Here is a 24,601-nt window from a genome sequence, read left to right as displayed (position 1 = left end):
TTTATTTGTTTCAGTGGAATAAAAAGTACAATATTGTGTTTTGGAATGTTGTGAAGTGTAAAACTTTCCTAAAATTAAAAAAATACTCCAACTGTACAAATACTTTGAAAAATGTAAAAAAAATACTTTAGTTACTGCCCACCACTGTAAATGCTAAATGATATTAATGTATTACCAGTGTCTTAATGTATCGTGCTGAATGAACATTTGTCTGATTGACAGGTGGAGTGGGACCGTTTTTTGAAACGTCTGGATGTTCAGGTGCAAATGAGCGACACGGTTCTTTCCCAGCATCCTGCAGCTCAGACGCTCAGCTCAGATACACGCTTTTTACACGTCCAAACGAAAGAGTGAGATAAACATATGATATGATTATTATTATATTGTGGTTTTTTGTTATTGTTATGTGATTGTGAAAATGAGATGGTACATCTTAAGGGGTTTATCCTAAACATTTTTTTTCTTTAGCAAATTTACACTCACCGGCCAAAAATATACATTAAATATTTCTTAAGGACTCCAATAACACTGACCTTAAAATAGTTTTTTTAAAAATAAAAACTGCTTTTATTCTAGAGAGACTATAAGAAATAAGACATGAATCAAAAAGAATTATTTTTGTTTTATAGGAAATACTGTGAAAATCACCTTGGTTTGTTAAAGATCACTTGGAAAACATTATTTTAAATTAACGGGAGGGCACAAAAATGGACTTCAACTGTATGTGTTAAAGTTTACAGGGTTAAACATGTGCCTTGATGAACTTGAATGTTAAAAATGTGTTATCCTACAAATAAAAAGTTACTTGTCAAAAAAATTAACAAGGAATTAGCTTGTTTATGAAGACTGCAGAGTGATGCATGAAAAAAATGACTGAATAATTGTTTAAGTAGTTTGTGATGTATGTTAGGGTGTACTCACACACAGGGCGTACAGTTGCCTTCAACCACGCCTGAGCCCGATTCAGAGCACTCACACTTCTCAAACGATCTGGGAAACGGGCCTGGGCACGGTTCAGATAGCATACTGCGAGTGCGCTCTTACTCTGGTCTAGAACCACCACTGGCCATTGATAAAATTGTTGCATTTAAAAAAAAAATCTCTTGTCTTTTTATGCAGTTATCACACTTTTCATTTGCTCTTGATTCTGCTGTCACTTTTTATGGATCTTAAATCTTTCCTTGGAAGTTGAAAAGTTTTGAACCTAAGATAAAACTAACTCTATAGGGCATAGCTTATGCTGAAAGGCATTTCAATAAAATCCTCTTCATGCAAAACCCCGATTTAAATTCATTTCAACCTTTTGTGTGTTTTTGCTTTTACACTCATTACCTGAGATGACACACTAACTGTAATGATCACTGTGATTGTGTTGTCCTGTTGCAGGAATGTGTCTCTGGGTCAGTATTTAGGGAAAGGGGAGAATATTCTGCTTGTGCTGCTCAGGCATTTCGGATGATTGCCTTGACGGGACCACCTGACTGAGCTGAAGAACAGCAAGGTAAGATCAGCTGCCATTAAAGGAGAAACACTGCAGACCTCAGCCCTTTCTGCAAGCGGACACTTGCTTGGAAAGCTTTCCAACGATTGTTGATCCAGCTGTGGATTTTGCAAGGGAAAATAGTGTGCTGCGCTTTCATAGTGCAAGCCAGCATTAAAGGGATAGTTCATTCAAAAACGAAAATTTCCCATTTAGTCACACTTTTATGAGTTTCTTACATAAACATAAAACAAGATGTTCTGAAGGATGTTGGAAAAGAACTGCCGTTGAAGGAATTAAAAATACTATGGAAGTCAATAGCTGCTGCGTTTTTTGTGTGTTCAACAGAAGAAAGTCAGTCAAACAGATGTATGCCATCATTAATGTGTTCTTTCAGCACATTCTCACTCTTGATATTTCCCGATATTATATTGATCAGTGTCATTTTATGACACTCTGGGTCATCCGGGGTAAAGTCTAGAAGGGATACAGCTGCAGCTATACAATATATCAATATAACATAACTTTTTTGATGCTGTACTACAATAATAACTGCTTTTACATTAATGTGAGGGGTAGGTTTAGGGTTGGGTGGGGTAGATCAAATACAATTTAATTGGTAATTTAATGATATAAATATTTCTACACTCAAAATTATTTTGCGACTTGTTCAAACAAAGTATAAAATAACACAATTCTTGAGATTTTTGAGGGGACAACTTAATTATTTTATGTTCAATCCACCTGAATTGTTGAGTTAACTTAATCGATTTGTGTTGGGACAATAGGAATGAATTGTGTGGAACCTTGCATACTTTACAGTGTTGTTATAATTACTGTTTTCACATTACTGTGAGGAATGCAAAATCTTGCGGAGAACGTCTCGTGGAAGCAACATCCCGCTGGATTTGTCTCCAAAGGGAGGTTCAGTGGAAGAGCCAACCTGTTGGAAGACAAACCACATCATAGAGTTGGGTGGTGGCCAGCAGGAGTAGATACGCTGGATCTGCTGTCGAGCCCTATCGAGGTGTCATGGGCTTAAATTGGTGAAACATAATAAATAATGAATAAAGGAGAGGGAAATTATGCCACTGGCCCACAATTAAGCTACGGTCACACCGGGCTTTGTGTGTGCGAAATTCTGTCGTGTGGCGCTGCGAAAAGGGGCGGGATTAAACAAGATGATTAGACATTAATAAAGTGAGCGATTGCTCCATGTTTTTAATTTCTGTCTAGAGAGGTCCTGTTTTGATGCTCGATTCATCTCACGCAGTCAAGTGATGCGATTTCGCAGGTTAGAGTTCACCAAGCTTGAACTTTGCACCACAGCAACCTGCGAAACTCGACGCATGACCCCGCGTTTCCGGTCTGACGCATTCGCGTGCGTTTGAATGGAAGTCTATGGGAGGAAAAGTCAAGTGTGACCGCACCTTTAGTGAAGGGCAGAGTACCTGTAAAGGTAGGCCAATTGCAATGGTCCCATCGTATTTTGCATATGAGAAGTAGGTTTAGGGTTGGGTAGGGGTAGACTTTAATAAAATACAATTTAAAGGGTAATTAAATAAATAATATGAATATTTCTCATTATGATTACTGTTTTACATTACTGTCAAGGGTAGGTTTAGGGCTGGAGTAGGGGTAGACGTTATTGAAATACAATTTAATGGGTAATAATATAATAATATAAATAATTCTTGTTAACTTCAGGCTGTAGCTGTATCCCTTCTAGCAACAACCATCCTCCATTGCTTTAAATGAAAAAAAACATTTAGCATCTATATGCTGATGCAAAAAGCATGGGCAATTTTATCATTATCATTAAATGACCTATAGGGTAATATTTTTGCAGTTATTGGTGTGTGTCAACTTTTTTTTTACTTGCATTACACTTCGAACACATTTACGAGCACATAATACAGCTCCTAGCACTAAAACCGCTAAACATTTGTCATTATAAATCGCTTTTATATACATCACTGATAAATATAGCAGGCAAATACAGTCAAAGTTTATCGAAAATATGTGAATATTTCAAGTCTTCCGAGGCATCATCAAATCATCAGTATTCTTGTTTTCTTTTCTCACACAAGACACTTCTGGAAGCTCAGTCACTGCGGGTGCTGGTGGTCTCGTATGGCTCTCTTGAAGGGGCCACTTTATGGCTCAGTCAGACAGGCTTTGAATTTGACATGCTGTTGGATCCTGAGAGAACGGTGAGAACTTCTGAGTATGCAAAAGTATAATGTAGTTGGCTTAATAGTAAGCTCTTTAAAATGGGAAGTTACTTCAAAGCATTCAATTTACAAAAGTATTTATTTACTAATTACATCATTCAATTTGGATTTAAATTACTTTTCTAATTACTTTGTCTGAAAAGTACATTAATTACTTGACTCACTACTGCTAAAAAACAATAGAAATTAAACTCTTAATTCTTTAAATCTGATGCAAACACCTATTAGCTCTACTAAAACACCATATTTCATGGATATCATACATTTATTACTCCATTAATTGTTTCTTAATCATGTGCAATTAATGTAACATTCTTTATTTGAAAAATAGAGTTATACTGCAAAATGTGTTTGTATAACCAAAAATATATATACAAATTCTCTGCTTCTGTGAATTTATGCCATATATGACTCTGGACCACAAGTGAAAAAGTCACAAGTGTCAGTATTGGGTGTAATTAGTTACTGTAATTAATTTAAGTACAGTTACTTATTATGTACTTGCCTTAAATACTGTACACAAATCTTCTCATAATAAGTTCACAGAAGTAAATTTTATATTTTGCAGAATAATTCTATTTATAATTAACGACTGTTACAATTATGGAGTGATATATATTTACTGTATATATAGTTGAAGTCAAAATTCTAAGCCCTCCTGTGATTTTATTTTATTATGTTTTTAAGCATTTCCCAAATGATGTTTTACTGAGCAAGGAATTTTTCACAGTATTTCCTATAATATTTTTTCTTCTGCAGAAAGTCTTATTTGTTTTATTTCGGCTAGAATAAAAGCAGTTTTAAATTTTTTTAAAAACCATTTTAAATCATATAATGATTTTCCTAATTAACCTAGTTACACCTTTAAATGTCACTTTAAGCTGAATACTAGTGTCTTGAAAAACATCTATTAAAAATATTGTGTACTGTCATCATGATATACAGGTGGGCTAATAATTGAGGAGGGCTAATAATTCTAAAATATGTCAAATAATTAACTAATTTTAGTCACAAACTAATTTACTTAATACTTCCTTTTATCCTCCTGTTAATAAAAGAAGTCATACAGCTTAGTCATGGTTTAACTAAATTAAAAGAGAAAACAAAAGCAGAACAACATGGCCACAGTTTACATCCAGTAAAGTTGTGGGAAAAACACTTCATTCATGTCCACGATTTCTTTTTTTTTTTCCAAACAAGGAAATGAAGTGTTACAGCTTGCCCACAATTGAACTCTAAAACTGAATTTAGAAATAGTTTTGAAACAAATCTTTTGAAACAAAGTAAAGGAGTAAAGTAAAGAGTAAAAGTAAAGAGAAAGAGAAAGGCCGAATGGAGGAGGCTCATTCTTTATCCTCGCGTTGCAAATGGTCTGTTTAACTGTTTTCTCACTAGTGAAGCATTTAGTTTTTCACTTACAAAGTCCTCCATACAAATTGCAAATGCAGCATTTCACGACGCAACTGACTGTTAAAGGGAATGGAAGGTAGGACTCTGATTGGTTTAATACACGTTATGCTCAAAACACACCCATAAATCATTAAGAGAATAACACAACCCTGTTAGACCATGTGCTGGGGTGCAGAGCGGTTTTTTTCCATCCTCAAAAAAGCAAAAGTGAATTTGGACACGCTTTTAAGGCTTTTGCGCCCTGCGCTTTAGACTTTGCGCCTAGATCGTTAAAATAGAGCTCTCAGTTTCTTTTATTCCTCCTGGGTTTTATTAGTTCTGTACTAATGTTATGTTTGTTCAATGTCTGAACAGGTGTACAAAGTGTTCGGTCTGGGTTCATCCATGAGCAAAGTCATGAAGTTTAAGCTGATGTTCCACTACTCTGAGATTATGGCCATGAACCGGACATTACCCGAAATGCCGCCTCAGTTCATCGAGGATCTATTTCAGGTGACGTTCAAAACATTTTATTCAATATATTGAGAGCATAAGAATTGAAACACTGACTTGGGACATGAATAGGATTTTGTTATTTCAGTGGTCCCTCGCCATAAAGCAGTTCACCTTTCACAGCCTCACAGTTTAAAATATTTTTTTTTGTGAAATTTGACTGAAATCTCAACTGTGCTGTGTCTCATTGTACAGTACAGAATGCATTCAGCTTGCCAAATTTACAAAAATGTTTGATCGCTAGCAGTGTGACTGAAGTGCTATACTGTATGTTTGCAAGTTTTTTCCCCAACAAACCCCACAATGTTGACAACCTTTTGCACCGTCAAAGACACCTGCGGTAGCACCCAAAAAGCAGAGGAAGATGCTAACCATTGAATATTCTGGACATGCTAAAGGAGGGTAGAAGTTACGCGAGTGTTTAAACAAAAGAGAAAAGTGTGAAAATGTTAATGCCTATCTAAGAAAAGTATATAAAGTGTGTAGTGAGGGGCTTACAGCCTTAAAACATCTATAATACATGGAAAAATAAAGCTGACTACTTTGCGGATTTCACCTATTGTGGGCTATTTTTTAGAACGCAGCCGCCGCGATTAATGAGGGACCACTGTATTTAGATTTTGTGGAAGAGTTATATTCATCAAAAACAACAATTCTCAAGTAAATCCTAACAACAATATAAATTCCTGTTGTTCATGTGATTAAAAAAAAAAATCACACAACAAAACTGCATTTTGCATGACGGTCACGTTGTGTACACTGAAAAATTAGCAGTTTTATTTAAACGCCAACAGAATTAAAGTAAACATATTGTCCCACTATTTTCAGAGTTAATATAACACTTTTGAGAGAGTTACTTGTATAATGTACACTGTTACACTGTATAGAGTTAAAAAACAACTGTAGTCTAGTGTAAAGAGTGGAAATTCAACACTAACAGAGATATTTCAACTCTTAATTGTTTAACTATATAGTGCACTTAGTAAACATTACAAATACTCCTGAGTGATACTATAGTTAAAATATTCAGGGTTCTTGCAGGTGCTGGAAATGTTTGAAAATTGTGTCTATTATTTTATCTATTTTTTCAAGGTTTGAAAAGTGCTTTAATTTTGGATAAAGTGTTTGAAACTGCTTGAAAATGCAATTGTGTTTTCTTCTTAATAAATTGTTACTAAATGGGTAATAATGATTAACTGTTGAAATAATAAAATTTAAAAACATATTTTTGCTTTTGAATACAATGAAAACTCTGGAGTCTTTGCATGTGTTTGCTTAGAACAGGGGTTCTCATTCTCGGTTCTGGAGGTCCAGTGTCCTGCAGATTTTAGCTCCAACCCCAATCAGACACTCCTGGCTAGCTAATTAAGCTCTCACTAGGCTTTCTAGAAACATCCTTACAGGTGTGTTGAGGCAAGTTGGAGCTAAAATTTGCAGGACATCGGCGCTCCAGGACCAAGTTTTAGAACCCCTACATTAAAATAGACTATACTATAGTATAGTATACTATACTACACTATACTTTACTACACAATGTCACATATTCTGTCGAACTGTCAAACAGAAAATTAAGTTCTTAAAGCTATTCTGTTTAATCTTGTTCCATGGTATGATTTCGTTTCTTTAACCTCCAAACAAGAAATAGCATCATTTGAAGCTTACCCAGCAGATACACAACGTTATAAGACGTTAATATTAGGATAGATTTAGGTCGCCTAAATCACTTGAGTGAATGAGCATTATCAGTGTTTATCAGCTGATAGGCCGGTATGTGCCTTTTGCACCTACTGGTAGGCTCAGTAGGCTGTTATTATCCATCTACATGGTTAATCAGCTATAGATCATATACGGCGGAAGTTAACTAGAATTATTTAAATTTATTTATTTATTAAATTTGCCATTAATTGTATTTTATTAACATCTACGCCTACTCCAACCCTAAACCCAACCATCACAATAATGTAAAAACAGATCTGAACCTGGAGTCTTCTCTATCAGTATAGCTGATTAACCATGTGGATGGATCGCAATAGCCTTCTGAGCCTACCAGTAGGTGCAGAAGACCACTACTGGCCCATATTTATCGGCTGATAATGCCCATTCAATTGAAAGATAACATTTAAAGCGGGTGAATTTTCCTAAATCGTTTTATTGATCAAGGATTTTTTTACAGGATTTCCTATTATATTTTTATTTCATTTAGGCTAGAATAAAAAATAATAATAATACATTTTAAACCTGCTACAGTCAATATTATTAGCAAACTACCATTGTTCAATAAGTAATTACGTAATCAAAATAAATTAACCTAATTAAGCCTTTAAATTGCACTTTAAGCTGAATACTAGTATCTTTTAAAAATAAAATACTATGCACTGTCATCATACAGTATGTTTAAAATTATATTTAACAAGAAATACACTTGGGAAATAATTGAAAAAGAATTACAATTTCACAGACGGGATAATATTTTAGTTTTAAATCAGTAAATCAGGGCTGATACTACTTGATATAGACATGTTGCAGAAACTCCAAAATCAGTAAAAATAAAACTGCTGATACAATATTTTGTTGGACATTAAAACAATTTTCACTGACTCTTTGTCAAATAAAGAAGAAAAATGTTTTAATACAGTCAGTCTATTCATGGAATGTGCCAAATACATAAAAACGAGTGCCAAATATTGCATAATACTCAGTGAGAGAACCAAAAAAAAAAAGGTCTAGGACTCTTGAAAATGGATTAAATGCTCTCTCTGTCTCTGTCTCTCCCAGATGGGTGGCGATTTTGTGCTGGAGCAGGGTGGTAAAGTGATATTTTCCTACCGGTGTAAAAGCCCTGTGGACAGACCATCCGCTACTCAGATTCTGGCCACCGTCTCTGCTCACTATGCACATTAATAAGTCCTGGAGAGAAATAAAAATCATGCTTTTCTTGCTTCCTTGCCATCTAGATAAGAAGGTCCATTTCTTGAAAACGTATACTCATTCCTGTTTGTGCCAGACGTAGGATGTTTTCTTTCATTTACTATGCTAGATAGATGGCCAAAATAAAGTGGAGATTCCAGACCCTCAAATTAAAATGGAAAAGTTGTTTTTCCAATACACATTTGCTAAAAAAAATAAATGGTAACACTTTAGAACAATGGTCCATTACCTAATGTTAATTAATGCAAACATTAACTAAGTATGAATAATCTTGCAAAGCTTTAATTAATCATAGTTCAGCATTTACTAATGCATCATTAAAATCCAAAGTTGTGCTTGTTAATGTTACAGGGTGTTCACGGATCTTTAAAAAGTCTTAAACACCATAGTACAAAAATAGGGCCTTAATAACTCTTAAATCCGCATTTCAGAGGTCTTAAAAATGCAATCGAACCAACCCCCCAAATGTTTTCGCTGCATCTAAAATCGACTTATACTCAATAGGTACTGCATTTAATTCAATACTATTCAACCGTTAGATTAATACGTTCTGTACAGTATGAATGCGAGTAGTGTGAATGGAATTCGGACATACTACATCCGCCATTTTGTCATGATCACGTGACCTACCCACATCATTTGTGTCGCTTCACTCCTATTCATGAATTCTCTCGCGGTGCATCATGAGATAGCATAGCGTGCATTAGATGCGCACTTCAGAATCTCGCCAGAAGTAGTAGGTCATCCGGGTACTTCTAGCATACTGTTTTTCATCTTCTATGAATTCGCACAAATTACTTGGCTCGCATACTGGCTTTAGTATACTATATAGTATGGAAGTATGCAATTTAGGAATGCAGCCTTTGTGTCAGTTTTGAAATCTACTTAAATCTCTTTATCTTTCATCAAGCAGAACAACATAGGTGGAACCAAAGTCCATTTATAATCTTTGGTGAAGCACAATGAAATACACGTGGGGTTATTGTTTGCATAATGAACGTTTGCTGGGATTTCACTTGCGTAAACTGAGTTTGCTAGGATTTTGCTCTATAATATTATTAATAATAATAATAATAATAATATTTTTTGGCAAATTCTATACTATAAAGTCAGCCTTAAATTTCATTGTGTAGTATTATGGTTTTAAAAAGTAACGTTATTCAACTTAAATAAATTTAACTTCGCCATCAAATGTTAACAAAGATTAATTAATATCATAATAAATGTGTTACAAATTGTTAGTAAATACATTAAATTATGGCCTATTATTTTAAAGTGTTACCAAATAAGCATTAAAAAAGGTAAAAATGGGAAGTTAATGCATTACTATTATACTGCGAATAAACATGAAGCTATTAGTATTTCAGGGTATTTTGGGAATTAATTAAATATTTTAGATGATATCCTGGAGCTCTCACATCCTCCATAGACCGCATTGGTCTCGATATGTTTAAAGTCCAGAAAAAGAAACAAAAACAGTCAAAACATTCCATGTGTCTTCAGTGGTCCAACTGTAATTATACAAAGCTCCAAGAACACTTTTGTGTGCCAAAAAATGGTAAATATGACATCAAGTCAGGTCAGGGTCCACAGTATGACGTGTTGCCATTTCATGTTTTTACCTTTTTTAATGCACAAAAGTGTTCTTGCAGCTTCTTAAGATTACAGGTGAACCACTGAAGTCACATGGAATGTTTTGAAAAAATTGTATTTTCTGAACTTTGAACGTCACAGAACCATTGCTGTCTATGGAGGATGAGAGAGCTCCAGGATTTCATCTAAAATATCTTAATTTGTGTTCCGAAGATGAACGGATGTCTTAGAGGATTTGAACAACATGAGGGTGAGTAATTAATAACATAATTTCCTTTTTTTGTGTGTGAACTAACCCTTTAATAGGAAATAAGAGCTATGAAATAAGACCCTGTCACTGGCGTTAACAGTTGAAGGTGTGCTCTAACTTGGCTCCACAGATAGACAGCTCCCCCTGAGGTTGTATAGATGAAGATTTGACTTAAAGTCATATATTTATGAAGAGTCGTTTCTGATGGGAATGTACACCCTCAGGTCATCACAGCATTTTATCTGTTGAGTTCCAGATCTGACTGACCTTTATATCCCACATCAATGTCTTTAAAGATGTTAAATAAAAATGAAGGTTATTAAACATAATAATCTCGTTAAGCTGATTTACTATGTACAATGAAGGGTAAATGTTTACGAAGGGAAATAAAACAAAAATGGATCTAAAAAATGATTGCAATTACCTATTATATGAGCCGTTGAATACACTACTGGATGTCAGTTTTCTGCAAACCTATTTCAGCCATGGCCAACTGATTTAAGCATTGAAATCAAATACTTCACAGAGTTGAAACAACAATAGCAATAATCTAAGAATATTTTAGAGGAACAAAAAGGAAACGCATTTCTACAGTCTTAAAAACTCACTAATATAAAGCGAGAACCTCAAACATATTTAATACTATTTACAAAATATTTAATATTATATGTTTCAAAATAATATCATAGGTCCATCGATTTCAGATCTTTACACAAGTAAACTGTTATTGTCCAGTTAGAACTATTAAGATCCCATTACTCACTCACTTTACTTTAGTTTATTCTTTCCTTTATTAAGGGTTGCAACAGTGGAATGAACCACCATCCCAATAGCATCATAATTCCATGTATTACTATATTACTTTTAAAGCCATCTATAGGCTATTGTACTGTGTAAATGCACAAACGTTTAGAAAATAAATGCATTATATATACTCTGTTGTCCGATCCTTCTGAAAAGTAACCTGCAATACCCATTCAAAAAAAGCATTTTAGAATATTGTGTTCTATATGAAATCAAAAGAGCCTTTCTTAATGCTGTTGAACTAGTAGGCTACGTTTTTAGCCTGTTAACCAACCCTTAGAGAAAAACCACAATCATCGGATAAGCTTCAAATGAAAATGACATGAAACACATGTGAAACCCACATGAAACATGTTGTGTTGGAAGGTTTTTGTAAACAAGGAAACAAGGACTGTGATCATGTCATCACTTTTTTCCACATGAAAATGTTCCAAAAATGTGGGTGTTTCACGTGTGATTTTAAGATTTAGACTTCATTTTTTTTTTCTATAAGGGAAATGCTAACTGAAAATAAAAATAAAAAAATAAATGGAAATTTGTAACTTTTTTTAAGCTTCAGCAATGTGTTACACAATATTTATTTTTAAAGATTTATTTATAAGATTTGTATTATTAAAAGGATAGTTCACCCAAAACTGATAATTACCTCATCATTTACTCTCCCTCATTAACCTTTATGAGTTTCTTCTGTTTAACACAAAGGAAGATATCTACTGAATTACTGGTTGTTGTTTCCCATTGTCTTCCATCATAGGAACAAAACATACCATAGAGATCAATAGGAAGTCAAAATAACTTGAACAGAAGAAGGAACTTAAATAGGTTTTGAAAATATACAGGTGAGCTGTCCTTTTAATAGAGGGAATAATTTTGGCTGAGAATGAAGGTGTTTCAACCTATAGAATTGCATTTGGCTTCAGTGGGGAGGATAAACCCTAGATATGTCCTGCTCCAACGTCCAGTTGCAAAAGTAATGCATTTTAAATTTAGTTGTGCAATAGCTATCCTTATAACAGTAAATAGCTGGACTTGAAAGATAAAAAGAAATCACATGGGACTTTATCAAACATCAAACTCGCACAGATAATACATGCGTCTTTCACAGTAGGTGTCCCACCAGTCTCCGTCATCTGAGGACATGGCTACACAGTTCTCCCGTTTCCCGCCATCTGGCTGACTTGATAGGAAGTGCTTCCTCCATTGAAAGTAAGTGACACGTGTCGTGTCCTCGAACAGGTAGAGGCCTTCGGAGCGCTCGTCGTTTATCCCGAGCCACACAGGCCAGTTTCCATGGAATACAGATTTCACATATTCAGCCAGAGCTTCCTGCTCTTTGCGATCTCGTGGCATGGCCATGCGTCCTCCACGCTCTTGACATTTCTTGGACGCATCTGCGTAGGTCTCATACACACGGTTTGCCAAAACACATTTGTAACCTATTTTACGACCTTTCTGGCAGCCTGGAAAGACATAAATTGTTATATCATTTTCACATTGAGCGTCAAGTAGAACACACAAAGGTTTATTAGTGTCAAGTGGAGGAGTTTAATGTCATCAAGTGGTATTTATTCCTGGACTAAAAACCTTTCCCATCCTGGAACATTACTAACCGATCAGATCTGATTTAGGTCAAGTCTGATAAATACTTGCTTAGTAAGTCCCTTTTAAAACATCAGAACCAACATTGGCAGCATGTCTGTCATAACATAGTTTCGATATTTGGATTAGGAAGTATTTAGGAAAATGTGTGGGAATAGAGATAGAGTTTAGGTGAGAGTTCAGATTTTGACAGGCAAAGGAATTGGAATTAGTTTTTAAAGTAGGAAATTTGGAACCGGAGTTTGGTCTGAAAGTAATGGAAGTGTTAAAGGACAGAAACTTGACTTGGAGATTGGTGAGATTGGTGGTTAGATCTTTGACAATGGAAAGATTGGGGTTGGAAAAGGTTGGGGAAAAAAAGTAAGGCTAGGAACTGGGTAGAAACAGCCACTTTCTTTGTGGAAAATTGTGGCCTAATGCCATTACCAAGGCAAGGACTGGCGCATTTGTATTACATTTCAGTGAGCTTCGTTATTGGCATCACCATGAGAAATAAAACCAAATATTTGCTGACTGGTCTGGAGTGACACGGTTAAGCAAAGAGAACTTTTCAGCCTGATAATGGAAAAGCATGTTGTATGTTGTAGTTTTACGTTTGTCTGACAGTTGTCTGCGAGGGATTGCTGCTTTAGTTTAGTTTTGTGTTTATTTTATTAAAGTGTATGCTAAGCATTCACCAGTTCCGGTCTCATTTCCTTACAGTACATGTGAGTTGTGAACTGTATTACGGCGATCCTCCAAGAGCAGGATTGAACATCAGTCTTTAGGTCAGGGGTGTCTAAGCCTGGTCCAGCAGAACTAACATTTTGCAGATCTTAGCTTCAACCAGCTCCAACACTCTTGCTTTAAATTTTCTAGTGGGTCTAAAGGCCTTAATTAGTTGGTGTTTAATTGCTCAACTCTGAAGGACAGCGGCCCTCCAGAAACAGGTTTGAACAACCCTGAATTAATTGGTGGGAGTTTAATTGTAGATGTAAAGTTTAGACATAAAGGGCACATATTTTCTGTTTTTGTCAATAGAAGCACGATCAAGGTCTTACAAGGTATAACTGAAAATTCCAAGCAGGTATGTTTAGGCAAGTTGGAGCTAAACTCTGCAGGGGCACTGGCCCTCCTGGACCAAGATTGGTGACCCCTACCCTAGGGTCAAGGTGAGAGATGGAAATATTTCAGATTGGAAACTGTTTTGAGAATTATCATGGGATGTAGGACTGAGGTCAGGTAAAGGGATGAAGGCCAATTTCTGAATTGTTTTGTGGGTATAGGTTACAACTAAGAACAGTTGTAACCTATACATAGTATAGGTCTACCAACTATGGCTTGGTAGAAAGTTACATAACATTCTCCTAATGACCAGTGATTTTGCTTTGATTTTAGGGTTGTTTTACAATTCACTAAATGACTATAATTGCTTTACTTTGTGATTAGCCATGTTAGCCTTCAGCTAATTTTATGTGATTTTTTTTGACTATCCAATAAATACAGAATGCTTGATAAAATGGCAAAGAACGATGGGCAAGAGGGAATGGCATTAATAGACAAACCAGTGGTGCAACCAGATTGCAAAACATCTGAAATGTTGTTTTGGTCATTCTAAAATCCCGTAGCCAAAGTCTAATCTGTGCTCCAAAAAAAGTGTCTCACGCTTCCAAAAGTCAACGCGTGTTGATTGAGTGTCGGTTTTGTCTTCTAAGGCGCAAGAAATTCAGACTAATGGTGGCTTCTCCAATTCCAGTTTTCTTTTTGATATTTGGCCCCAGTTTATTAGGAAGTGACGATTTTGTTCTCTTTGACTTATTGGATGGAAACAGTCACAGTGCTTTACTCGCAAATCTTTTATGTTTTGAATTGAGATATTACAGTTTTGTGTGTCAGTTTAATTAGCATCTTTGGATGGAAACATGGCTATTGGGGCACTGACAAAGGGTCCTGCTTGGCTAAAATATGTCAAAATTTGGTGCCTGATGTATTTACGGATTGCCTATAATTGACTAAAATTCCCCAGTTTAAACCCATAAAGACAGAAGAGAACCCACTGACCCTCTAGGCGTCCAATCTCCTTGCGATTGTCCTTGCAGTAGGACGAGACTTGCTGAATGGCGTCCTCAGTGTCACCTTGTCTATTGTCAAGGCGCGACACTTTTTCCAGCAGCTGCGTCACTTTAATGTCCAAAGTGTAATGCCCCACGTTAAGCCTGTGGATAGCCTGATCCATCGCTGCCAGTCTAGACACTGTACAAATGTAGACATAGACAGTCATGAATCAAGTCTTTCAAAGTGCATACTAGGACTGGGCAAAATGACCAAAAACACTAATATCATAATATGGTCATGATACCATTTCTGTGTATTCATTCAATTAATACTGTAAATATATTGACCACGAAGTGCCATAATTTTGAAGGTGGGGTGATTGATTGACAGAATTCATCAAAATAACATTCTTAAGTTGCATTATGTAATGTGCATGCCCAGACTATTAAACATTACCTTAATAGCAAGCCTTCTTGTGAGGTCATACATAAAACACCTTTATTTGTGCAAGTCGAGACATGGGGTGTTATTGCAGCTAGGATATTTGCATATATACATTCTGTGGTATTGGTTTTGGCTTGCTTTTCTGGCATGCAAGATTTGTAAGTAAAAGGAGTAGCTGGTGAACATACAGATGTAGTTGTATGTGCTCTCCATGTCCGAGACAGCAGTGGTGGGTTCAGGTTCTAAGATGTCTGGAGTGTCCCCTCGTCCTCTGACAATCTCCTCATTGAATACTCTTGCCTGTGGAATGAAATGACCACAAGTCCACATCAAAGCCCTGAACTTCACCTTTTAAAATGTACAATACTCTATGCCAAATTCACCCTTATATTGCCCAAGTTTACAGTCTGGAAGAGTTTATGCTATGTGCCAAAAGTATGGGCCAGCTTGCCAATTTTTGGGCAGCTGCAGATTTTACAGTGAATTGCAGGGTTTATTGTTGGCACACTTTCAAATATTTACAGACATTGGCAGAACAGTACATTACCTTTACCTAGTGTCGACATCTGAATTACAGAACTCACCTTTTCCTAAATGTTGAGGTAACTTCCTAATCCAGGAGACTAATAGAGACTAGTGATGTCCCATAAGAGACATGTTGCTGCTGGAGACTAGTTATATGCTGTGCAAGACAGGTTAAGTACTGTTGGAGACCAGTGATGTCCACTTAGAGACTAGCTATGTGTTGTAAGAGACTAGTTAAGTGCTGTCAGAGACTAGTGATGTCCACGTAGAGAATAGTTATATGCTGTGAGAAACTAGTTGTGATTGTGATGTGATGTCTCGTAAGAGACTTGTTGCTGCTGGAGACAAGTAAAATGCTGTGAGAGACAAGTTAAGTGCTGTCAGAGACTAGTTGTGTCTACTTAGAGACTAGTTATATGCTGTGCGAGACAAGTTAAGTGCTGTTGGAGACAAGTGATGTCCACTTAGAGACTAGTTATATGCTGTCTGAGACTAGTGATGTCCACTTAGAGACTAGTTATATGCTGTGTGAGACAAGTTAAGTACTGTTGGAGACCAGTGATGTCCACTTAGAGACTAGCTATGTGTTGTAAGAGACTAGTTAAGTGCTGTCGGAGACTAGTAATGTCCACGTAGAGAATAGTTATATGCTGTAAGAAACTAGTTGTGATTGTGATGTGATGTCTCGTAAGAGACTTGTTGCTGCTGGAGACTAGTAAAATGCTGTGAGAGACAAGTGCTGTCAGAGACTAGTTGTGTCTACTTAGAGACTAGTTATATGCTGTGCGAGACAAGTTAAATGCTGTTAGAGACTAGTTGTGTCTACTTAAAGAATAGTTATATGCTGTGCGAGACAAGTTAAGTGCTGTTGGAGACAAGTGATGTCCACTTAGAGACTAGTTATATGCTGTCTGAGACTAGTGATGTCCACTTAGAGACTAGTTATATGCTGTGAGAGACTAGTTAAGTGCTGTCGGAGACTAGTGATGTCCACTTAGAGACTAGTTATATGCTGTGAAAAACTAGTTAAGTGCTGATGTGATGTCCCATAGGAGACTAGTGATGTCCACTTAAATACTAGTTATATGCTGTGAAGAATATGTTAAGTGCTGTAGGAGACTAGTGATGTCCACTTAGATACTAGTTATATGCTGTGAGAGAATAGTTAAATGCTGTCGAAGACTAGGTATGTGAAGGTAGAGACTAGTTATATGCTGTGAGAGAATAGTTAAGTGCTGTCAGAGACTAGTGGTGTCTACTTAGAGACTAGTTATATGCTGTGAAAGACAAGTTAGGCACTGTCGGAGACTAGTTATGTCCAGTTAGAGACTAGTTATATGCTGTGAGAAATTAGTTAAGTGCTGATGTGATGTCCCGTAAGAGACTAGTGATGTCCACTTAGAGACTAGTTATATACTGTGAGGGACATTTTAAGTGCTGTCAGAGATTAGTGATGTCCACTTAGATACTAGTTATATGCTGTGAGAGAATAGTTAAGTGCTGTTGAAGACTAGTAATGTGAAGGTAGAGACTAGTTATATGCTGTGACAGACTAGTTAAGTGCTGTCGGAGACTAGTGATTTCCAATTAGAGACTAGTTATATGCTGTGAGAGACTAGTTAAGTGCTGTCAGAGACTAGTGATGTCCACTTTGAGACTAGTTATGTGCTGTCGGAGACTAGTGATGTCCACTTAGAGACTAGTTATATGCTGTGAGAGACTAGTTAAGTGCTGTTGAAGACTAGTGATGTCCAGATAGAGACTAGTTTTATGCTGTGACAGACTAGTTAAGTGCTGTCGGAGACTAGTGATGTCCATTTAAAGACTAATTACTTGTTGTGAGAGACAGGTTATGTGCTGTCAGAGACTAGTGATGTCCACTTAGAGACTAGTTATATGCTCTGAAAGACTAGTTAAATTCTGTTGGAGACAAGTGATGTTCACTTAAAGACTAATTATATGCTGGGAGAGACTAGTTAAGTGCTGTCAGAGACTAGTTATGTGCTGTGAGAGACAGATGATCTATAATGTGTTGTTCTGATGTCATTCAAAGCAAGAGTTTCTACATGTCCTACCTTAAATTTTACTTGTGCAATATAAGATTTTAGTTTTAATCTTTCTTTGTGCTACAAACTTGACTGTTCTGTAAAGATCAATGCAAAACAAAGGGTTTTTGTTGAAGTGCCTTGCTTTTTTTGGAAAAAACACTGTTGGTATTGGTATTGCCACAACTAAAATAGCTTGAAATTGGGAATCACAAAAATCAAGTGTTTATAAATCGTCCTTTAAATTTGAACTCCACTGTAATACAGATGCATCACTCTGGTTGACCAGGTACTTGAAGTACCAGGTGCAAAATGAAGTTTTACCACAAACAGAAATCAATGTAGAAAGAGTCAAAATCCATGACTGAAGTATAATATGGTAAGTACAGTGGATTTAAATGTCTCCAAGGCACTTCAAACAGACCTATTTCAATAGCATCATCGCAGATTTATTTAGACACTAGACCTCCAACCTTAATACATCAATGGAAATCATTCATTATATAATCGTATTCTAAGTGATCTTTAAAAAGACTGTTATCATCAAGCATAGAATGAAAGAATAATGGATGATGTTCCACCAAGAAAATGCAAAGTCTTAACCTGAGAGAAATCAGCTGTTGTGATGATGGTGGCCGGTGGTCTGGTGGTGTTGTCTGCAGAGTCGCAGGAGGACAGAGCGTAGAAGCCCAAAACAGCAGCCAGAATCTTTGTTAGAGTCATCTCCACTTCAAATCACTTTACTTCATAAATCCCTTTCTTCTATCCAGCCAGCGCTCTGTCTTTTAGTATCGAGATAATGACTCTGACTCAACGGCAGCCGTCTCTCCTCCTTTCACATTGCTTTCGCTCTTCTCTTGGGTTCACCTCTGTACAGCTCTGTTTTGTTTTAGCCTCCTCCCTCCCTCGCTGCAGCTGTCGGGACACTTTTTCTCCTCCTTTCACCTTGTCTTAAACAGATTCTTTCAGCTGTTTTGTCCTTAGCGCAGATTGTTTTTTCATCCCACCCACTTCCATTCTTTGAAAGTTTTACTGACACAGCTCTTTCTTCCTCTTACATAAACATTTCATTCTCTGGCCCAAGATTCAACTTTCTTACAAACACATTCATTAGAATTGTGAAGTTTGTCCCCGCTGGGAACATGTTGTTCCGTAGAAGTCAGCGGTGGCCGAGTGACAGGAAAAATGATGAACGTTTCATTACCAGCTGAGTTGTGTCTCCACAGATGGAAGGAATTTCGACTTCTCGTCCTCTAAAACGGGACACTTCTCCTTTTTTCGTTCTTGTTTCCTCTGGAGGAGACATTTGGAAGGGAGTTAGGATGTGAGAATGGAGTTCTGCCCAAAAGAAAGAATCCACTTTATTACATAACAAAGTCTATAAGCAAATCTCTCCCAGATGACCGTGTCTAGACTTTTAGCAGTACAAGGAATGGATCCAGAAACAGATAACACAACTGAGATATCTACCAAATAACAACATTGTAAAAAAAACATACGTGTCTATTATTTTTTTTAGGCAGTTGAAATGCTTTCGGTTTTACAAAATTAAACTTTTATTAAAGGCACAGTTCACCCAAACATGAAATTTCAGTCACAATGTACTCATTCTTTGTGTTCGGAGTTCCTGTCAAATTTTGTTGAACGCAAAAGAAAATATATATTTTTTTAATCTAGAAACTGATAACCGTTGTTTGTTTGTTTTTTCTTCCTACAATTAAAGTCAGCGGTTTTCAGCTTTCTTAAAAATATCTTCTTTGGAGTTTATTGGAGTTTATGGACATTATTTGTTACAATGTTTCTTGGAATCTTGTTAGTTTAATATTTGTAATTTATTAATTTAACAGGGACAATGCTCATTAATAAACATTGAGACTGTAAATAAGCCAGAGTTAGCCACGGGGGCTAATTTTCATCTGTTGCCCCCTGCCAGATTTTAAAAGGCAACCTAAAATCTAAAAACACATCATCACACATACAGAAACAGTAAAGTTACATATGACAAAGGGATAAAACATGTAATAAGAATTTCTTAAAATGTTAGACAGAAGAATTACACGTGATTACAAACTTGATTTGCTTTTAGCCATTTCTTTAACTTATATTTAAAAGTTGAATAATTTGTAACACCCCTTAAATCAATGGGAAGTGTGTTCCAAAAATGACTGGCTCTAACTGAGAAGACTGATTGTGCAAAAGTTGTACGTCTGAACTGCACAGCACAGTCTCCCCTAGTAACAGATCGTGTTGCTTGACCATTATTGTTCTTGTGTGTTCAAAACTCACATAATGAGGGTGGAGCATATCCATTTAAAATCTTAAAAATCATATAAGCATCAGCCAAATATTTCATGTTATCAAAGCTCAATAAATAATGTTTTTGTATTATGTTACTGTTACCAACTCGGTCCCAGTCATTCCCCTCACTGGCCAGCAGAGGTCACCATCCCCGGACTTTTAAGCATTACATCATCCATCTAAACTGATTGTGCACACACCTGAACTGAATCTAGTTAACGACCCACGCTTCCTATATAAGCCACACTCAAACACCAGTTAATTGCGAAGTCTTGTTTAGCCCCGGCCAGCATTACTGAGCGGTCTTTCCTGTCTGATCTTCTGAGAATAACCCCGTACTGTTTCTGACTCTGAGTTGCTTTCTGCCTGCCCACGACCCTTGCTTTATACACTGACTCTGAACCACGCTGCCTGCCCTCGACCCAAGCCTGTCTAACGGATTCTGAACCACACCGCCTGCCACTGATCTATGCCTGGTAAATCACTCTGTGTCTGTCAGCCGCCAGCCCCAAGACCATTATTGATTACTGTTGATGTGTGTTCGCACTTTAGTGCGTATTGGATGTTTGTGTTTGACTGTGACTAATAAGTACTGCATAATGGATCCCTCCGTGTCAGTCTCCACGTTAGTTACACTGATGATACCGAATAGACATCTGATCAAACACTTTAAGTGCCTGTTTATAAAGTGATTCAACTGATTTTAAAACCGTTTTACTTGCGTGTGTAAGACAGTATGTAATATGAGAAAAAATCATGGAGTGCATAAAAAGTTTTGCTGCTTTATTAGTCAAGTAAGGTCGTATATGCCTGAAGTTGGCCAGATTAAATGTAACAATTTTAGGGACCTTCTTGGCATGCTTTTGGAATGTCAATTGTGAATCTAAAATTAGACCTAAATATTTAAAATCAGAGACAACACTAAGCGTTTCACCTTTAACGAATACATCAGGAAGATGGGTAACTGTCAATAATTGTGAGAAAAACATACACACCGTTTTACTTGTATTCAAATTAAGATGTGATTCACACAACCAATCAGACACATGAACTAATGCTTCTGTTAAATGATTTGCTGCTAGTTGTTTGTTTTTCGCGTGCACATATAGAACTGTGTCATCAGCATACATCTGAATATTAATAGTAGGACAGACTTGTGGGAGGTCATTTATATACAGACTAAACAGGATAGGGCTAGCTACTTTAACAACAAATCGACCTATAACTTTAGAGAGATATTTGTAAAGTATTGCTCATCATGTCTGCATGATGAAGAAGGGAAAATGTATTGTAAAAAAAATGTAATTTGTCATAATCTAAATGTAATTTCATGGCAGAGCCTGATATTTATATAAATATCTTTGAAGACTAGCCACATTGTGGAACTGGTAGGCTGTATGTAAAGAAAAATGTAATAGACATTTTATAAAGAAATAACTTATGCAATTCTTCATTTGTGGTCTGAGACAGAGTCGGATCTTGGGCTAAATTTGGAACAAATCCCACAGATTAAACAAAGATTAAAGCTGAAGCAAAATCCATCAGACAAGAAAGACAAATTTTTTACTTTTTTTGCCTAAATCTGGAGCAAATTCCACAGACTAAACAGACCATTTTTCAACTTCATTTTTTGGGCAGCTAAATCTGGAGCATATTTGACAGCCCAAACAAAAACCAATTTTCAGCGTCTTTTTTAAAAAAAAAATTATTAATTTTTTGTTACGGCCGCTAAATCTGGAGCAAATCTGAGTGACCAAACAAAGACTGATATTTCAACGTTGTTTTTTAGGATAAATCTGGAATAATCCCACAGATTAAATGAAGACCAGAGGTCTGTTCTTCGTACCTTGCTTAAATGATCTAAAATGATTTTGCAGGTCCTGGATCTTTTAATCTTGATAACTGAATAATTTGGTTCTTCAAACAAGTTTGCGAATCAGATTAAAATGTCTGGATGAACTGATCTGAGATCGCTGCGTGTGAAGGACAGATCTATCGATCCTCGCAAATATGATCAGCAATGCAACGATTGGCTGACGGCACAACAGCATACTGAGATCATCTGATTAATATTCAATGTCCATGTGAGCTAAATTACATCAAATTCGTAGTAATTGTAAATATGTAAGTTTGTTAAATATGATACACCATAACTTTCCACATTTGTTGTGGGCTGCAGGCATTACACTTTCATATGTCAAGAACATTTAGCAATTTATTTATTTTTACATTTAGAGCAGATTAATCGCCATAATAACTGGCTGTTTAAATTATTTCTGTATCAAAAAAGCATTTTAATATTGGTGAAGGTGTCTGTAACTTTTGCGAAGCGTCAAATCACCGGCATAGGCTATTATCTAAACATGTAAATGACTGCATAAATTATTATTCCCTTTAAAAAAAAAACCATAGAATATTGGGTAGGTTGTCTTTTATCATAGACAAATTGTACTAAAGCTGGATCTGTACCTTAAAATAGCACGCGTCCATATTAAAAAGGTCCATATTAATAAATGTTTGAACCCCTTGGGGAGAGAACACCCCGTGACAGTTTTTGTACTTTTATTTCGGAGTGCAGATTGCTTTAAGTTTTATTTTCATATTTTTAAAAAATATTTTTATATTTTTTAAATTACGTAAAAAATACCAATTTTCACCATTTTTTAAAGGTGGCTAAATATTTTTCGGACAACTAAATCTGGAGCAGATCTGATAGACCAAACAAAGACTAATTTTCAGCATCGTTTTTGGGCAGCTAAATCTGGAGCAAATCTGACCAATAAAACAAAAAACTAATTTCAGTGTCATTTTTTTGGGCAGCTAAATCTGGAGCAAATCCCACAGATTAAACCAAGACAAATTTTAACATCTTTTTTTGGGTTAAATGTGGAGCAAATCCAACAGACCAAACAAAGACAGTTTTTTTTTTATAACTTTTTTTTGGCTAAAGCCGAAGCAAATCCAACAGACCAAAAAAAACGTCTCAGGTTACGTATGTAACCATAGTTCCCCGAGAGGGAATGAGACACTGCGTCTAACCAGAACGCTAGGGGAACACGTCTTTTATACGCGTCTTGAAGCACATGTGAAATCAATTTAATGTAATTAAGCGGTGTCATCAGACCAGAGAGTATAAAAGCCTGCACTGAGCATTCAGTGTTAACTTCAAATTTGCTTGAAAGAAGTAACAGGCAGAAGAGAGTATGGCGGAAGACGCAGTGTCTCGTTCCCTCTCGGGGAACTATGGTTACATACGTAACCTGAGACGTTCCCCTTCTAGGGAACTTCAACACTGCGTCTAACCAGAACGCTAGGGGAACGCAATACCCACTAGGCCAGATTCACTGCTGACTCACTACGCAGTGAGAACAGAGGACCCTGGTGAGGGGTCTACATCGAGTTGATAATGACGCACAAATGTATTTGGCGTCGACCATCCTGCCGCCAAACAAATGTCAGAAAGGGCAGAGCCCGAAATAGAAGCTTTGGAGGCCCCTACAGCCCTTGTGGAGTGGGCCTTAAATTTAGGTGCGGGACATCCAGCAGCCTGATAGGTAACTGAGATAGTCTCAACTATCCAATTACTTATAGTCTGCTTGTTCGCCGGACTCCCCCTCTTTGAGGGTCCGAAGCAGACCAGTAACTGCTCACTCTTTCTCCAGTTGATAACCCGGTTAACATATGTATCCAGAGCCCTAACTGGGCAGAGTAAATTCAATTTCTATTGGTCCGACAACTGAAATGGGGGCGGATTAAAGGCCTGCAGCACAGCAGGTCTCGCCACATGAGTGGGCACCTTCGGCACATACCCAGGTCTGGGATAAAGAAAGGCTTTAGACATGCCCGGAGCAAACTCCAGAAATGAAGGTGCAACCGACAGAGCCTGGAGGTCACCAACCCTTTTAGAGAAGAAATAGCTAATAAAAAAAGCTGTTTTTAATGTCAGAAACTTATCTGAAGCCTCCTGCAGTGGCTCAAATGGGGGAACAGAGATGCCCTCGAGCACCAATGTTAAATCCCATGTCGGTACTCTGTGTGTGCTGACAGGCCTTAGCCTTATGGCTCCACGTAGGAAGCCACGAATTAGCGGATCCTGCCCTAGTGACTCATCATCTAGGGGGGAACGGTAGGCCGCTATAGCTGAAACATACACTCTCAGAGTGGATGCAGCTAACCCAGCAGACAGGCGATCTTGGAGAAATTCCAGCACTGAGGCTACCTGACAGCTGACTGGGTTCAGCTGGTGTTCTCTACACCAAGCTGAAATGAAAGCCCATTTTAGGGCATAAAGCTTCCTTGTGGAGGGAGCCCTGGAGCTTAGAATGGTCTGAGCAACCTCGGTTGACAGTCCATACTCTATGAGGTGGGCCCCCTCAGAGGCCACACCCACAGTTTCCACAGGTCGGGTTGGGGATGAAGTATCATTCCTCCCGCCTGGGACAGAAGGTCCCTCCTGATGGGGATC

The 24,601-nt window shown here is 37.0% G+C and overlaps 2 protein-coding genes across 2 annotated transcripts in view; one reads left to right on the top strand and one right to left on the bottom strand.

Moving 5' to 3' along the window:
- The window catches only part of selenol (selenoprotein L), a 13,847-nt gene extending 3,128 nt beyond the window's left edge, over nt 1-10,719 (top strand). Inside the window, exons 4-8 of the mRNA XM_056481485.1 lie at nt 223-350; nt 1,387-1,501; nt 3,571-3,693; nt 5,479-5,616; nt 8,392-10,719. Of these exons, the coding sequence (XP_056337460.1) occupies nt 223-350; nt 1,387-1,501; nt 3,571-3,693; nt 5,479-5,616; nt 8,392-8,517 (630 nt within the window). The 3' untranslated portion in view covers nt 8,518-10,719. The remainder of the gene's footprint in view (nt 1-222; nt 351-1,386; nt 1,502-3,570; nt 3,694-5,478; nt 5,617-8,391) is intronic.
- Nucleotides 8,217-18,805, bottom strand: clec11a (C-type lectin domain containing 11A). The gene is made up of 4 exons (XM_056480573.1): nt 18,442-18,805; nt 15,457-15,568; nt 14,831-15,022; nt 8,217-12,651 (listed from the first exon to the last, which is right to left on the bottom strand). Exons 1-4 carry the CDS (start codon nt 18,559-18,561, stop codon nt 12,254-12,256), a joined length of 822 nt encoding a protein of 273 aa, XP_056336548.1. The 5' UTR covers nt 18,562-18,805; the 3' UTR covers nt 8,217-12,253.
- Nucleotides 18,806-24,601: the final 5,796 nt, after the last annotated feature.

The sequence above is a fragment of the Danio aesculapii genome, chromosome 20, assembly GCF_903798145.1.
Source record: "Danio aesculapii chromosome 20, fDanAes4.1, whole genome shotgun sequence".
Classification (NCBI taxonomy): Eukaryota; Metazoa; Chordata; class Actinopteri; order Cypriniformes; family Danionidae; genus Danio; species Danio aesculapii.
Note: the sequence above shows the minus strand (reverse complement) of the source record. Positions and strands in the feature narration are given on the sequence as shown.

Coding starts and splice junctions, on each gene's coding strand:
- clec11a (XM_056480573.1), bottom strand. CDS start 18,561: ATGACTCTAACAAAGATTCTGGCTGCTGTTTTGGGCTTCTACGCTCTG. Junction 15,569..18,441: donor CAACAGCTGATTTCTCTCAG/GTTAAGACTTTG, acceptor TTCATTCCACAG/GCAAGAGTATTCAATGAGGA. Junction 15,023..15,456: donor GAGCACATACAACTACATCT/GTATGTTCACCA, acceptor ACATTTGTACAG/TGTCTAGACTGGCAGCGATG.